The 14,345-nt window shown below is 36.9% G+C and overlaps 1 protein-coding gene across 3 annotated transcripts in view; it reads left to right on the top strand.

The window, feature by feature from the left end:
- The first annotated feature begins 481 nt into the window (after positions 1-481).
- LOC117925049 (mannosyl-oligosaccharide 1,2-alpha-mannosidase MNS1-like) overlaps positions 482-14,345 on the top strand; it is a 70,745-nt gene continuing 56,881 nt past the window's right edge. For all 3 annotated transcript variants that reach the window (XM_034843866.1, XM_034843867.1, XM_034843865.1), the window contains exons 1-6: positions 482-792; positions 2,063-2,110; positions 2,247-2,441; positions 2,940-3,052; positions 3,241-3,306; positions 3,461-3,632. In XM_034843866.1, coding sequence (XP_034699757.1) covers positions 649-792; positions 2,063-2,110; positions 2,247-2,441; positions 2,940-3,052; positions 3,241-3,306; positions 3,461-3,632 — 738 coding nt within the window. In that variant the 5' untranslated portion in view covers positions 482-648. The remainder of the gene's footprint in view (positions 793-2,062; positions 2,111-2,246; positions 2,442-2,939; positions 3,053-3,240; positions 3,307-3,460; positions 3,633-14,345) is intronic.

Raw genomic sequence — 14,345 nt, 5'->3', positions numbered from 1 at the left:
ATTTTTTTTAATTTGGTTTCACGTTTAATTCAATTATTTGATTTTGAATAAAATATTAATTTTATGTAAGTTTTGAAAGGATAAATTCACATATTAACTTTTTTTATTAAACTTTTTTTCATATTCTCTCACATGCTTTGACACGTATACTCTTCCTAGTATCTTAAAATAATAATAATTTTTAAAAATAATTAAAAAATTAAGATATTAACAAATTTTTATTATTTTGAATGATACAAGTTAAGTTGATTTATTTTTAAATAAAATTATTTAATTTAAGTAAAAATTATTATTATTTTCTATATTTAAGAATGAAAAATAGAAAGTTTATCCGAGTTAAGAATAAAAAATAGAAAGTTTATCTATTATAGTTGATTTCTGATTTTATAACTAATTAAAATATAAAAAAATGGTGGAAAAATGGGTTTCTATTTTAGACTCCTCCCCAAAAGTTTTCTTTTACAACCTCACATTTTCTTAACCACCAATCAGAAAATGTGATTGTTTTTGGCTTCTTTCATTATTGTTCTTTTTCCTTCTTTTTTTTTCTTTAATTAGTACCATCGATGAACAAAACCCAGATTTTTAATTTTTTTATTTTTCCTGAATTTTGGCTTGTATAATACTGAAAAGAAGGGACAAATAAAAATGGGAAAAACCAGATCATCATCATCATCATCACCATCATTACCATTGAGGTGGTGGAGGAGAACTTTGGTACTAGTCTTCATTGGGTTTGTTGCGGTCACCTTCATTGTGTGGGATAGAATCACTCTTACCAGAGACCACACGGTACCCTCTTTTTGTTCTCAAAAATGTTCATCTTGATTTTGTAAATTTTATTTTTGGCAAGCTGAATTGGGGTAAATTGTGGTCCAAAGTCTCAGAAATTTGGCTAACATTTGGGAAAGTTGGGTTCCCACATTGGAAGAATCTGGGTTGTGAATTTCAATTTATTAATTTGGATTTGAGTCAGCTGAATGAATTGGAAATTGTTGTAAAATTTTGGGAATAAATTCTGAAATTTCTGTCTTGAGCATGTGTATTACTGAAAAGAAAAGAAATCTGGAAAGAACTAAATGCAGGTGCGTTTAATTGATTCCCCCACCAAAAAAAGGGGAAAAAAAAGGCATTCATTGAAGTCATACCATTTCTAAAAATGAGCAGAACCCATAAATAATTGTATAGGTTTCACTTTGCAAGGGCTTGTTTGGTAATGGAAATAAAATGGAAATTTTTTTTAGGTTCTTGAAAACTGAAAACATGAAAATGACACAGAAAGCATGTGTTGTAACTTGTAATCCAATATTGAAGATACTTCTAAGAATAGGTCATTTTTATAAAGCATTAGAGTATATCATTTTTCTGTCTCTTAAAATATGCAATCACTTTAAAGGTCGTTTTTATAAAGCATTAGAGTATATCATTTGTCTGTGTCTTACAATATGCAATCACTTTAACTATTTGAAAACAAGTTTTCATTTTTCAAATGTAAAATTTTTTGTGTTATTTTCATTTCCATTGGCAAACAGGCCTCAAACGTTTACGAAAAAAAGACAGACGAAAGTATGGTTGAAAATTATGCATTCAAATCCATTTTTTCAAGCACAAAGGTACTAAGTAGGACTTGCAAAATGATGGGTTTAGGTGATGTTTTCCTGATATAACATGGCTTAAATAAAATATTTGAGGAAACTTGATGATTTTCCATTTGAGGTGAGCCACTTCCACTTTGGTTGTTTTGAAATGTGGAAAGAGGTAAATGTAAAGTGTAAACCTGTCTGCTTTATCTACAATATCCAGATATATACTAGATGGTTGATATTCAACCCTGATATCGCTCTTTAAATATGTCAGGATTGTCTATAAAATATCTACAATATGTCAAAATATCTTTCAAAATCGACATTTTCATTGGTGTCTCTATCATTATTTCAATATGTTTTGAACCTCAATATTATTGTCAATATCAATATTTTATCCCTTGACTGTGTTGTTATATTTTTTAGTGTAGGGTTGAAATGTAATTTTTACCCACCAAGTTAACTGTTTGAATTTTCAGGTAGAGGTTTTAAGATTAAATGAAGAGCTTATCGACCTGCAAAATCTGGTAAGATTTGTAAAATTCTCATCAGCCATGGTTTCTCAATTGTTCACAGACTTGACTGGTCTAATTTTTTCAGTCTGATGCATCAATAATCCTTATGATTTTAATGGTAACAAATGAAAAAAAATATTTCTTGTAGCTTGAAGATTTAAAGGCCTATCTACGAGATTTGGGTTTAAGCATCCAACTAAGTGATAGAGTTAGTGAACCAGCCAAGGAGTCCATTGGTCAAGATGATCCCACTAACTTTCGGCGGAGAGAACAAGTAAAAGATGCTATGATTCATGCATGGAGTTCCTATGAAAAATACGCATGGGGCCAAGATGAACTTCAGGTTTGCTATTCTTAATAACATACACCTGCCATGCTGTAATTTAAACAATTTTGTCCATAAAAAATGCAGCCACCTGCAGCAGTCGTAAATTTCTTCAAATATGCCCCGGTTTCTTTTGAAACTGAGGCATGGGAAGCTAGTAACCTTACTGCATCTGAGATGGCTGTGTTTTTCCAGAACATGTAGAAGCAGATAACTTACCACATTCCGTTATATATCAAAAGAAGAAATAAACTTTGCTATATTAATTTGAAAACTATTCTATAGGGTCCTTTTTTGTATTAGAACTTCTGCAGGAGTCCATATATGCAATTTTTTTGTCAAAATGGTCCTCTGTGTTTGAGCTGACAAGATTGTACTTGCAAGTTGCAAGCTACATTCTAATGTGATGGCTTGTATTGACTCAGAGGTTTTGTTTGTGTGTGTGTGTGTTTTTTTTTTTTTTCTTTCAATTGTGCATCTTCTGCAATTTATATATTCAATTTTCATTTGAAGCAGCCACAAACAAAAAATGGTATTGATACCTTTGGTGGTCTTGGAGCAACTATAGTAGATTGTCTTGATACCTTATTCATAATGGGTCTTGATGAACAGTTTCAAAGAGCTAGAGAGTGAGTTTATATTTTCTTTCCTTCTCTTTTTCCCCTTCCCTTCTTGTCTAAATGTATATGCTTCATCTTCTTCTATTGGGCTGTTACTTTCTTATCTGATTTCTCCATTTGGGGATGTATTTTAAATTTGAATTTTTAGCTTGGAATTGATAGTACTTAAAAGTAGTCATGACTGTAATTCATGGCAGGTGGGTTGCAAACTCGTTGGATTTCAACAAGAACTATGAGGCTAGTGTTTTTGAGACAACCATAAGGTTGCATTATAAGGTTTCATCTTATTTATTTATTTAATAATAAGTTTCTTTTTTTTCTTTTGGGACAGAGGTCCTCTCTGGGATGGTTGAGAGGAAGAAGCGTATGACATGTCCACTTCTTTTTATCCTTTTTGTATACTTATGTTGAATGCAGAGTTTTAGGTGGACTTCTTAGTGCATATGATCTTTCTGGTGACAAAGTCTTCCTTGAAAAGGCTCAAGATATTGCAGATAGATTGCTGCCTGCTTGGAATACTCCGTCAGGAATTCCTTATAACAGAATTAACCTGGCTTACGGAAATGCAAATAACCCTGGATGGACAGGAGTAAGTTCTGAATATTTTCTTTTCTTTTTATTGACTGACCTATTTTTATTTAATTCTATAAGGTCATCTAGGACAATAACTCGTTGATTTACCTTAACATTCTTTCTTAGACTTGTACAAAGGGGCATTGTTATTTGTTGACATAACCTTAATGATTATATGAATTTGCTTCCAATTTGACATAGCTATCAATGTAAAACATGGCTCAAGAAATGCATCCAGTCTCAGTTCTAAATTTTCTGTCCATTGCAATCTGGGGATTCTATAGTGAGTATTATATGGTCTGGGAATGTTTGCAGACTAAACTTGTGGCCCCAAGAGTAAAACATACCTAAATGTTCTTCTACTGAATTTTGGCATGTTTTCAAAATATTTCTTTGTGTTTTGTTCAATCTAATACAGTTGATTCTGTTGTTCAATCTAATACAATAGATTCCTCTGCTGCTTCTGTCCTTAGTTTGTCTCAATTATTATTAAGCAACTTATTCTACTCTGGTTTCTGTGTTTTGTATAAATTTGTGAATACCTACTGATAGGTTTGCTATTATGACCTCCAAAAAGGCACTGCCTAAGCAGCCCTATCTGTGAAATGTATCATTGTGAAATATATATGTGGATGGATATACCTGAACTAGTGTGGCATGTTAATCATTTCTTCTTTGTTAGGGTTGCCTTGATTGTATGCCTGGTGGACATTTTGCATGATGTGTTAGCATAGAATCTAATCTACAACATAAGCTTTGTCAGCAAGTAATTTTTGTTGTTTTCTTGTAACATGTAGGATCAAAGTGTTGTTTGGTAGAAGAGAAAAGGAGAATAGAAGAAAAGACAAGAAATAGGATTGTTGGATTGTTCCCTACAACTATGCCCTTTGTTATATATATATGTGTGTGTGTGTGTGTGCAACGAGGAGAAGAGAAATACAAATATACACTTTCACTTATTAATTCATTAAACTTTCAGCCCCTCCCCAAGTTGGTGCAAATATAATGTGCCCCCAACTTGCCTAACACCATGTGAAATAGATGACTTGTTACTCCTTTAGGAAGAACATCAGCAAGTTGAAAACTAGTTTCCATAAATAGAGTACAGATTTGCTCTTGAGGCTTGACTTAGGTGGTAAAGGGTTGGGGTTGGTTTATAGGAGGTTCCAAGTTCAAGTCTCAATGGGGACAAGAAAAATGACATAAAGAAAAAAAAAATGAAAAAAGAAAAAAAGAAAAAAGGGTACAGATTTGGCCATACCTGATTTGTTCATTAGTGAAGTGTTAGTATTCCTAAATATGCTTAGTTCTAGCATCATGCACTGGATTATGAGGCTATGAACTATGCTAATTGTGACATTATTCTCACAATATAAACTCTCAGATAGCTTAACCTCTTTACCTAGTTCCTTGAGAAGAATCTTTGGCCAAACAAGTTCACAAATGCCATAGGCCATTCTTTTAACTTGACTTCTTCACTTAACCTTGCTATTGCTTGTTGTTTATTACTTTGTCAAGCTATAAGGTTCATGGTTCATAATCGTAGTATTGGTTACTAACTCAGAGGGTCCCGAGGCGTATTGGTCTTGGTGTTTTGGTTCAGTATCGAACGATATGCAAAATAAGATAATTAGAAAATTAAAAAATTATAAAAATATTATGTAAATTATAAAAAAAATAGGTACAATTAAATAAGTTAAAAAAATTAATAAAACAAAATTGTCTCATAGTTAACATTATTTAAATAGTTATAAAAGCATTCGTTGAATCATATCCATCATTTACCAATAAATGCATTTTATAATTTATTCCATAAATAATATAACCATATAATCATATCTCATAAAATCATACCGGCCACCCACATAACCATATAAAATCATTCTAGCCACCCACATAACCATAAAATATAAATATAAAGGCATTTAGCATTAATTTTTTACTTTACCAATTTCTCCTCCCACCCATAGTCCACAATACACATGCAATACCCATGACTGCAAAATTTTAACTCTGCAACCTACAACCGGAGGAAGAGGCAGAGATGAATCTGACTGTGAGGGAGAGTTGCCTTGCCGTTGAAGGATCGGAAGTTTCAGTCCACTTGACGAGCACCACTGTGTCACCGCACTATAGCTCTTACACTCTGACAATGCTCAATTTTCAAAACATCGGTTAAGTAAATCTTAAATCGTTTGTGCCCTCATCCTTCAGTGGATTCTCCTCTTATAGTCTTCCAAAAGGGTCATGGGTTGGGTTAAATTTGCTTGTTTCTTCTTCTTCTTCTTCTTTGATCTTCTCATTGATGGGTTGAGAGATTCAATTTTAGAATCATTGGTGTTTGCTTTTGGGGATTCTCTGATTTTTCTAAAAAAAATTTTATTTTTTGTTGTGATTGAAAAGAAAAAAGATTCTCTGTATTACGTTGGAAAATTTTGTGTAACCTAACTGAGTTGATAGAGTTAACTTGGAATCTCAGTTGAGTCAACTGAGTCACACTGGTTCAGTGCTGAGTCTATGCATTATATTGTCTCGGTTGATACTTTGAACCCTGTTAAGGTTCCTGTTAGATAGTGTACAGTTATTTAGGTTATTTACTTTTCCTTTTCCTTTTCTTTCCTTATTGTATTGTGACTCCCACTAACATGCATATACCCAAGTCTAATGTGTATTCTTTACAATTTTTCAATAATAATAATTAGGGATTCTCCCTTTTCTCTCTTTTCACATGGTATTAGAGCCTAAGGAGAAAAAAACCCTAATTATTTCCGGTTTATCTGTGAATCCATTCTAGGAAATCTTTCAGTGACCGTGTTTCATTCCGGTCACCCTTCCCATCTCCTAAAGCTTTCCGATCAACTGTATCGCCGTCAGAAAACCCTCACTGCCAGCGACGTTTCCGGCGACCTTTTTCCGGCGAAGTCCTTTTCCGACACCGACCATACCATCAGGTGAGCAAGGAGGAGATCTTCAAGTTTTATCAAAGCACCGGAGGGAGAATCTCAGTCACGCGCCGGCCACGGGCGTTTCTTCTTCGACAGCCTGAATCTCACGCGCCAGCGCGTGAGGGCGCGTGGAGCACTTTCCGGCCACGCGCTTCCACCTCCAGCCTCGCCTGACGCTGTCTAGCCACCCTCCATCTATGCTTGTGTCATCCGAGCCCTGAAAGTGCATTTTGGGGTTTTTTTTGTCTCCGTCGGCCCTTTAAACAACCTTTCCGACGACCTTCGGTGACTTTCTCTCCACCCCGAGCCCTGCACGTGTCTTAGGAAGTGTTCTTCTACCCTTCCAGTAGTGCCACATTTTTTTTTCTTTACTATTTGGTCTCTCACAGCCGCAGATCCTCGGTTTTTCTTATTTCAACTGCGATCTGAAGCTGTATTAGGGCTCTCTTCGATCCAAACATATTTCGTTCTCTAGATAAGTAGATATGGCTACTAAAAGTTCCACTTTTTCCTCTGTCATATCTGGATCTCCTATGATTACTTCGGAGAAATTGGTTGGCAGTGAAAATTATTTGTCCTGGTCTGCCTCTGTGGAGCTTTGGTTTATGGGTCAAGGTTATGAGGATCACCTTGTTACGCAGGAGGCGGATATCCCTGAGGTTAACAGAGTACAATGGAGGAAGATAGATGCACAGTTATGTAGTGTGTTATGGCGATCAGTTGATCCTAAGATTCTGCTTCATTTTCGGCCCTACAAAACATGCTTTAAATTTTGGAATCAGACGAAAGGGCTATACACGAATGATATCCAATGTCTTTATAAGGTGGCTTCTTCTATTGTCAATGTCAGACAACAAGACATGAATTTATCTACTTATATTGGCCAGATTGCCTCTCTTAAGGAGGAATTCTTGACCGTGATGCCTCTTACTACTGATGTTGGGGATCAACAAACACAGATTGACAAGTTCTTCATGGTTCTTACGCTTATTGGCCTCCATCTAGATCTCGAGACCGTCCGCGATCAGATTCTTGGCAGTTTCTCTATTCCATCCTTGGATGATGTGTTTGCTCGCCTCCTCCGTATCTCCTCCACTCAGACTTTGCCATCTGATAACACTTCAGATTCTTTTGTGTTAGTTTCTCAAACTAACTCTCGAGGAGGATGCAGTAGTAACCGAGGTAGAGACCAACGTCCTCATTACACCTATTGCAATAAGCTTGGCCACACTCGTGATTGGTGTTATCAGTTACATGGGCGGCCTCCTCGCATTGTCCACGTGGCCCAGTCATCTGATCCTCAGTCGCCTCAGTCGCCTCAGCCTCCCAGTTCCTCCACATCTCAGGGTATTTCCCTCACTGACAGTGAGTATGATGACTATCTCCGCTATCAGGCCACCAAGTCAGCTTTTGTTGCCCAGATTGGTAATGCTTCTGCTTGTCTTACCCACACATCTTCTCTTGGACCTTGGATTCTAGATTTTGGCGCTTCTGATCATATATCTGGTAATAAGGATCTTTTCTCTTCTATTACTACTACCTCTGCCTTACCTACCGTTACTTTAGCTAATGGTTCCCAAACTATGGCTAAAGGTTTTGGTTTCGCTCATCCTCTCCATTCTGTCCTTTATGCCCCTGAGTGTCCTTTTAATCTTATTTCCATCAGCAAAATAACTCGCACTCTTAACTGTTTTATCACTTTCTCTGATAAATTTGTGATCTTGTAGGATCGGAATACGGGGAAGACGATTGGCATAGGACGTGAGTCTCAAGGCCTCTATCACCTCACCTTGCCTTCAACTCCTGTAGTTTGCATTTCCACTGATGCTCCCCTCCTCATCCACAGTCGCCTAGGCCACCCTAGTCTGTCCAAGTTCTAGAAAATGGTCCCTAGTTTTTCATCTTTGTCGTCGCTTGCGTGTGAGTCCTGTCAGCTTGGAAAACATACTCGTGTCTCGTTCCCAAAGCATTTGAATAATCGGGCAAAGTCTCATTTTGAACTTGTCCACACTGATGTTTGGGGTCCTTGTCGGACCGCATTTACTTTAAGATTTCAGTATTGTCACTTTCATTGATGACTATTCTCGATGTACTTGGTTATTTTTAATGAAAAATCGAGCTGAGTTATTCTCTATTTTTCAGAAATTTTATGCTGAAATCCAAATCCAGTTCAATATTTCTATTCGTGTGTTGCGTAGTGACAATGCCAGAGAATATTTTTCTGCACCATTACTTCATTTATGTCCCAACATGGGATCATTCATCAGTTTTCTTGTGTGTTTTCTTGTGTTCATACTCCTCAACAAAATAGGGTAGCTGAACGTAAGAATCGACATCTTGTTGAGACAACCCGTACTCTCTTTCTCCATAGTTATGTTCCTTTTCGTTTTTGGGGGGACGCTGTTTTTACAGCATGTTATTTGATTAATCGTATGCCCTCATCTGTATTACACGATCATATTCCTCATTCCCTTCTTTTCCCTGACCAACCACTTTATTTCCTTCCTCCTCGTGTTTTTGGTTGTACTTGCTTTGTTCATATTCTCACTCCTAGACAGGACAAACTTTCTGTCAGAGCCACAAAATGCATCTTCTTGGGATATTCCAAACTTCAAAAGGGTTATCGTTGTTATTCCTCTGAGACTCATCGCTACTTTCTCTCCGTTGATGTCACTTTCTTTGAGGACTCATCGTTCTTCTCCACATCTGAGTCTCTTCCTGTTTCTGAAGTCTTACCCCTTCCCATTATCTCCTCACCTGATGCAGTGCCTTCTCGCCCACTTCAGGTTTATCACCGCCGTCATCGTGTTGCTGTTCCTCCTTCTTTGGCCGAGGTACCTGCTGACTCACTTCCTATCCCTTCGGCTTTCCTGCCCCGACTCTACCTCCTTCTACTGACTTACCCATTGCTCTTCGGAAAGGTAATCCATCTACTCATAATCCTCATCCCATTTACAATTTTTTGAGTTACTATAGATTAGCTTCACCCTATTCTGCATTTGTTTCTACTATATCTTCTGTTTCTCTTCCCAAGAGCACCCCTGAGGCTCTTTCCCATCCAGGCTGGCGACAGGCAATGGTAGATGAAATGGCTGCTTTACACTCCAATGACACTTGGGATCTTGTTGTTTTACCCTCTGGTAAATCCACAGTTGGTTGTCGTTGGGTCTACACAGTTAAGGTTGGCCCTGATAGTCAGGTTGATCGCCTTAAGGCCCGCTTAGTTGCTAAAGGCTATACTCAGGTTTATGGTTTTGATTATGGTGACACTTTCTCTCCTATTGCCAAGATAGCTTCTGTTCGTCTATTGCTTTCCATGGCTGCTATGCGTTCTTGGCCTCTTTATCAGTTAGATATTAAAAATGCTTTCCTTTATGGGGATCTTGCTGAGGAAGTTTATATGGAGCAACCACCTGGTTTTGTTGCTCAGGGGGAGTCTGGTTTAGTGTGCAGGTTACACCGTTCTCTATATGGCTTGAAACAATCTCCTCGAACATGGTTTAGCCGTTTTAGTTCTGTTGTTCAGGAGTTTGGCATGTTCCGCAGTACAGCAGACCATTCCATTTTCTATCATCATAACTCTTCGGGGCAGTGTATTTATCTGGTAGTTTATGTGGACGACATTGTCATTACAGGCAATGATCAGAATGGTATTCAGAAACTAAAGCAACATCTTTTCACCCACTTTCAGACTAAAGACTTGGGGAAACTCAAGTATTTCTTAGGGATTGAGATAACTCAATCCAGTTCCGGTGTGGTTCTTTCCCAAAGGAAGTATGCTTTAGACATCTTGGAAGAAACCAGTATGTTAGACTGTAAACAGTAGACACTCCATGGATCCAAATGTCAAACTTATACTAGGATAGGGGGAGCCTTTAGGAGATCCTGGGAGATATCGGTGACTTGTAGGTAAACTGAACTACCTCACCATTACTCGTCTAGACATTTCTTTTCCTGTAAGTGTTGTTAGTCAATTCCTACAGTCACCATGTGATAGCCATTGGGATGCTGTAATCCGCATTCTTCGATATATCAAAAGCACACCAAGCCAAGGTGTGTTGTACGAGAACAGAGGTCATACCCAGGTTGTTGGTACACAGATGTAGATTGGGCTGGCTCACCCACAGATAGATGTTCCACTTCCGGGTATTGTGTTTTTATTGGAGGTAACCTAATATCCTGGAATAGTAAGAAACAAGATGTAGTGGCCAGATCTAGTGCTGAAACCGAGTATCGAGCTGACTCTGGCAACATGTGAACTCATATGGCTGAAACATCTTCTTCGGGAGTTGAGATTTGGAAAGGATGAATAGATGAAGCTCATCTATGACAACCAAGCCGCTTTGCATATTGTATCCAATCCAGTCTTCCATGAAAGGACCAAACACACTGAAGTTGACTGTCACTTCATTAGAGAGAAGACCGCATTAGGATGTGTGGCGACTAATTTTGTCAATTCAAATGATCAACTAGCAGATATTTTTACTAAATCTCTCAGAGGTCCTAGAATTAAATACATTTGTAACAAGCTTGGTGCATATAACATATATGCTCCAGCTTGAGAGAGAGTGTTAGATAGTGTATAGTTATTTAGGTTATTTACTTTTCCTTTTCCTTTTCTTTCCTTATTGTATTGTGGGTCCCACTAACATGTATATATATACCCAAGTCCAATGTGTATTCTTTACAGTTTTTCAATAATAATAATTAGGGATTCTCCTTTTCTCTCTTTTCACAGTTCCCATGAACAAAAGGCAATATTACCAACCAATCTACATCTATAAAACCCTTAGCTTTCATGTAACCATATTGCTTATGCAAAAATCCTTTTGCAAACACGTCTTTAGGTAACCTTTGCATTTGTGAAAAGAATTTTGCCCTACCTTATCAACTAATTGGTAATTCACCTCAAGTGGACTATATTTTCGTTTAAATCCTAATGTCCTGATTTCTTTCAACAAATCTAACACATATTTCCTTTTAACGATCAAAAATATTTTTGTTAAATTGAGCAATCTCAATGCCCAGAAATGATCTTTAAACGATCCAAGTCTTCAATCTCAAACTCTCTTCCGAGGGGTTTTCTTCCATAGGGAAAACTCAGTTGCATCATTACTAAACACAATATCATCGACATACACAATCAAAGCTGTAGTTGTACCACCTTTATGCTTGACAAATATAGTATGATTTGCCCATCCTTGGGCTGACCAAATCTTTGTTATGGTCCTGATAGACCTCTTAAACGATCCTTGACAATTGTTTCTGGCTATATTAATCTTTCTTTTAGCAATAGAAAGATTTGGAGGTCGTATTATGTACACTTCCTCCTGAGATCACCATGTAAGAATAAACTTTTGACATCGAGTCGGTAAAGAGGCTGATTCAGATTTGCAGCCAATGATGACAAAATACATACAGAATACATCTAGCAGTTAAAGCAATGGTTTTCTGACAGTTTATGTTGCAGCTTGTGTTAACCCTTTAGATACTTGAATGCAGTAAAGAAAATGTTTCTTCTTTCTATTTATTATGAAGCTATACAAGGCTATTTAAAATACAAGAGGTGACCAAAAACAGTCAAATAAGGAAAAACAATCCTAGCCTAATTACAAACTCTGATTTCTAGAAATTAAATAAAATAAATATGCACAACTATTACATATATACTTATACAAGACTGGTTATAGAAAGAATTGTACATGTAATTGGACCCTATTAATTCACAAATCTTTCAACACTTCCTCTCAAGTAGGTGCAAAGATATTTTGCATTCTAGTTTATCTAAGATTTGATAGGGAAAAATAATTCTAGCGTAATTACAAACTTAATTTCTAGAAATTAAATAGAATAACAACTACATGGATAACTATTACATGTACAACTATATAAGTCAACTATATAAGACAAATTATAGAAAGAATTGTGCATGTATTTGGACCTTATTAATTCTCAAATCTTCTAACACTCATGCGGGTGCAACAATATTTTGCATTCCTATTTTGTCTAAGATTTGATGAAATGTCAAATTAGGGAGACCCTTGGTCAGCTTGTTTGTCTATAGTTTTGAAGAAGACATGTAGAGTATGCACACTTGTCCAGTCTCCAATTTTTGTTTGATGAAATGTTGATTAATTTCGACATGTTTCATATGATCATGATGGACTAGGTTGTGAACTATATTAATAGTTACCTTGTTGTCATAGGACAACATCATGGGTTCTTTGATCTTAATCTTAAGGACAATGAGCATAATTCTAAGCCACAATAACTTGTAAATGCTTGAGTCATAGCTCTAAACTCAACCTTTGTACTTGATTGGACAACAACATGTTGTTTCTTGCTTCTCTAAGTGATGAGATTACCTTCAAGAAATGTACAATATCCAATTGTTGACCTTTTATGTATTATGGATCTTGTTCAACTTGCACTGGTGTAGGCTTGCAATCATTGATAACCATTTCATTGAAACATTACTCCTTTGCTTGGGGTGGCCTTTAGGAATCTAACAATTCTGTATACAACCTTGAAGTGGGAGTTCAATGTTACAAGTATAAATTGACTAATTACTCTTATTGCATTGGAGATAATCTGGCTTTATGTGTGATAGGTAGATCAATTTTCCCACCATTTATTGATAGGTGCCTCCATCTATTGGGGCTTCTTCAATTTTCTTCCCTAGTCTGTGGTTTTTTTTTGATAGGAAACGACAATGGCATATATTGATAAAAAGAATGTACAAAAAGAAGGATGAGGAATCCTCCCAACAAAGAAAACAAGACTACAAGTAATCAATTATAAGAAGTACAAAAAGGGAAAAGTAGACACTCTAGTTACACGCCGCTAACCAATCAAGTTGTAATATGTTAAGAGGAATCCCCTTAAAAACCTTAGAACAAAAAGCCCAAAAAGAAGTAAGAAAACAAATAGAATCCCAAAGATACTCGGCATTCCTTGCTTTGTCCTCAAAAATCTTTGCATTTCTTTCCCGCCACACCACCCACATTAACGCGATGCACGCGTTTTGCCATAAGACAATCCCTCTCTTGGAAGATCCAAAACCATTAAAATTACTAGATAACATGTCAGAGATGCTCCTTGGGGAAACCCAATCCATCTTTGCTGATTGGAATAATCTGTGCCACAACCCATCGTCAAAGAGCAATGAAGGAAAAGGTGATCTACTGTTTCTCCATTCTTCATACACAACTTACATATGTCAGGGCTAAGTGCTTTGTAGGGTCTTCTCAATTGTAGCAAGTCATTAGTATTAACCTTCTTGTGAGCCACCAACCAGACAAAGGACTTGACTTTAAAAGGGACTTGAGCATTCCAGACAAACTTGGAAGGGAAAACTGGAGGCGGTTCAGAATATTGGGATAAGGCCAGAAAGAAAGATTTGACTGTGAAGAGACCTGAAGGAGATAAGGACCAGGATCTCTTATCTGGAACGGAAGGTGATATGCGAAGACGATCAAAAGACCGCATAAGGCCCTCTAAATCATCTATCTCAGAATCAGAAAGATTTCGGCGAAAATTGAAGTTCCAAGAGAATGGGCGGTTATATCCAAGAATTGATGAAATAAGAGCATTTTTATCCGTGACTACGCTAAGTAATCTTGGATATTGGACTCCCAAAGGTTGTTCCCCCCACCACAAGTCATCCCAAAACCGAATTCTATCCCCGTTACCTACCACAAACCGAGTAAACTTGGAAAACTCTTGGTAGACTAGTGCAATGGCCTTCCAAGGACAACGATGAGACCATCTAACTGTGTTGTTAA

Source organism: Vitis riparia, chromosome 11 (assembly GCF_004353265.1).
Source record: "Vitis riparia cultivar Riparia Gloire de Montpellier isolate 1030 chromosome 11, EGFV_Vit.rip_1.0, whole genome shotgun sequence".
Taxonomy (NCBI): Eukaryota; Viridiplantae; Streptophyta; class Magnoliopsida; order Vitales; family Vitaceae; genus Vitis; species Vitis riparia.
This window is presented reverse-complemented; position numbering and strand designations above follow the sequence as displayed.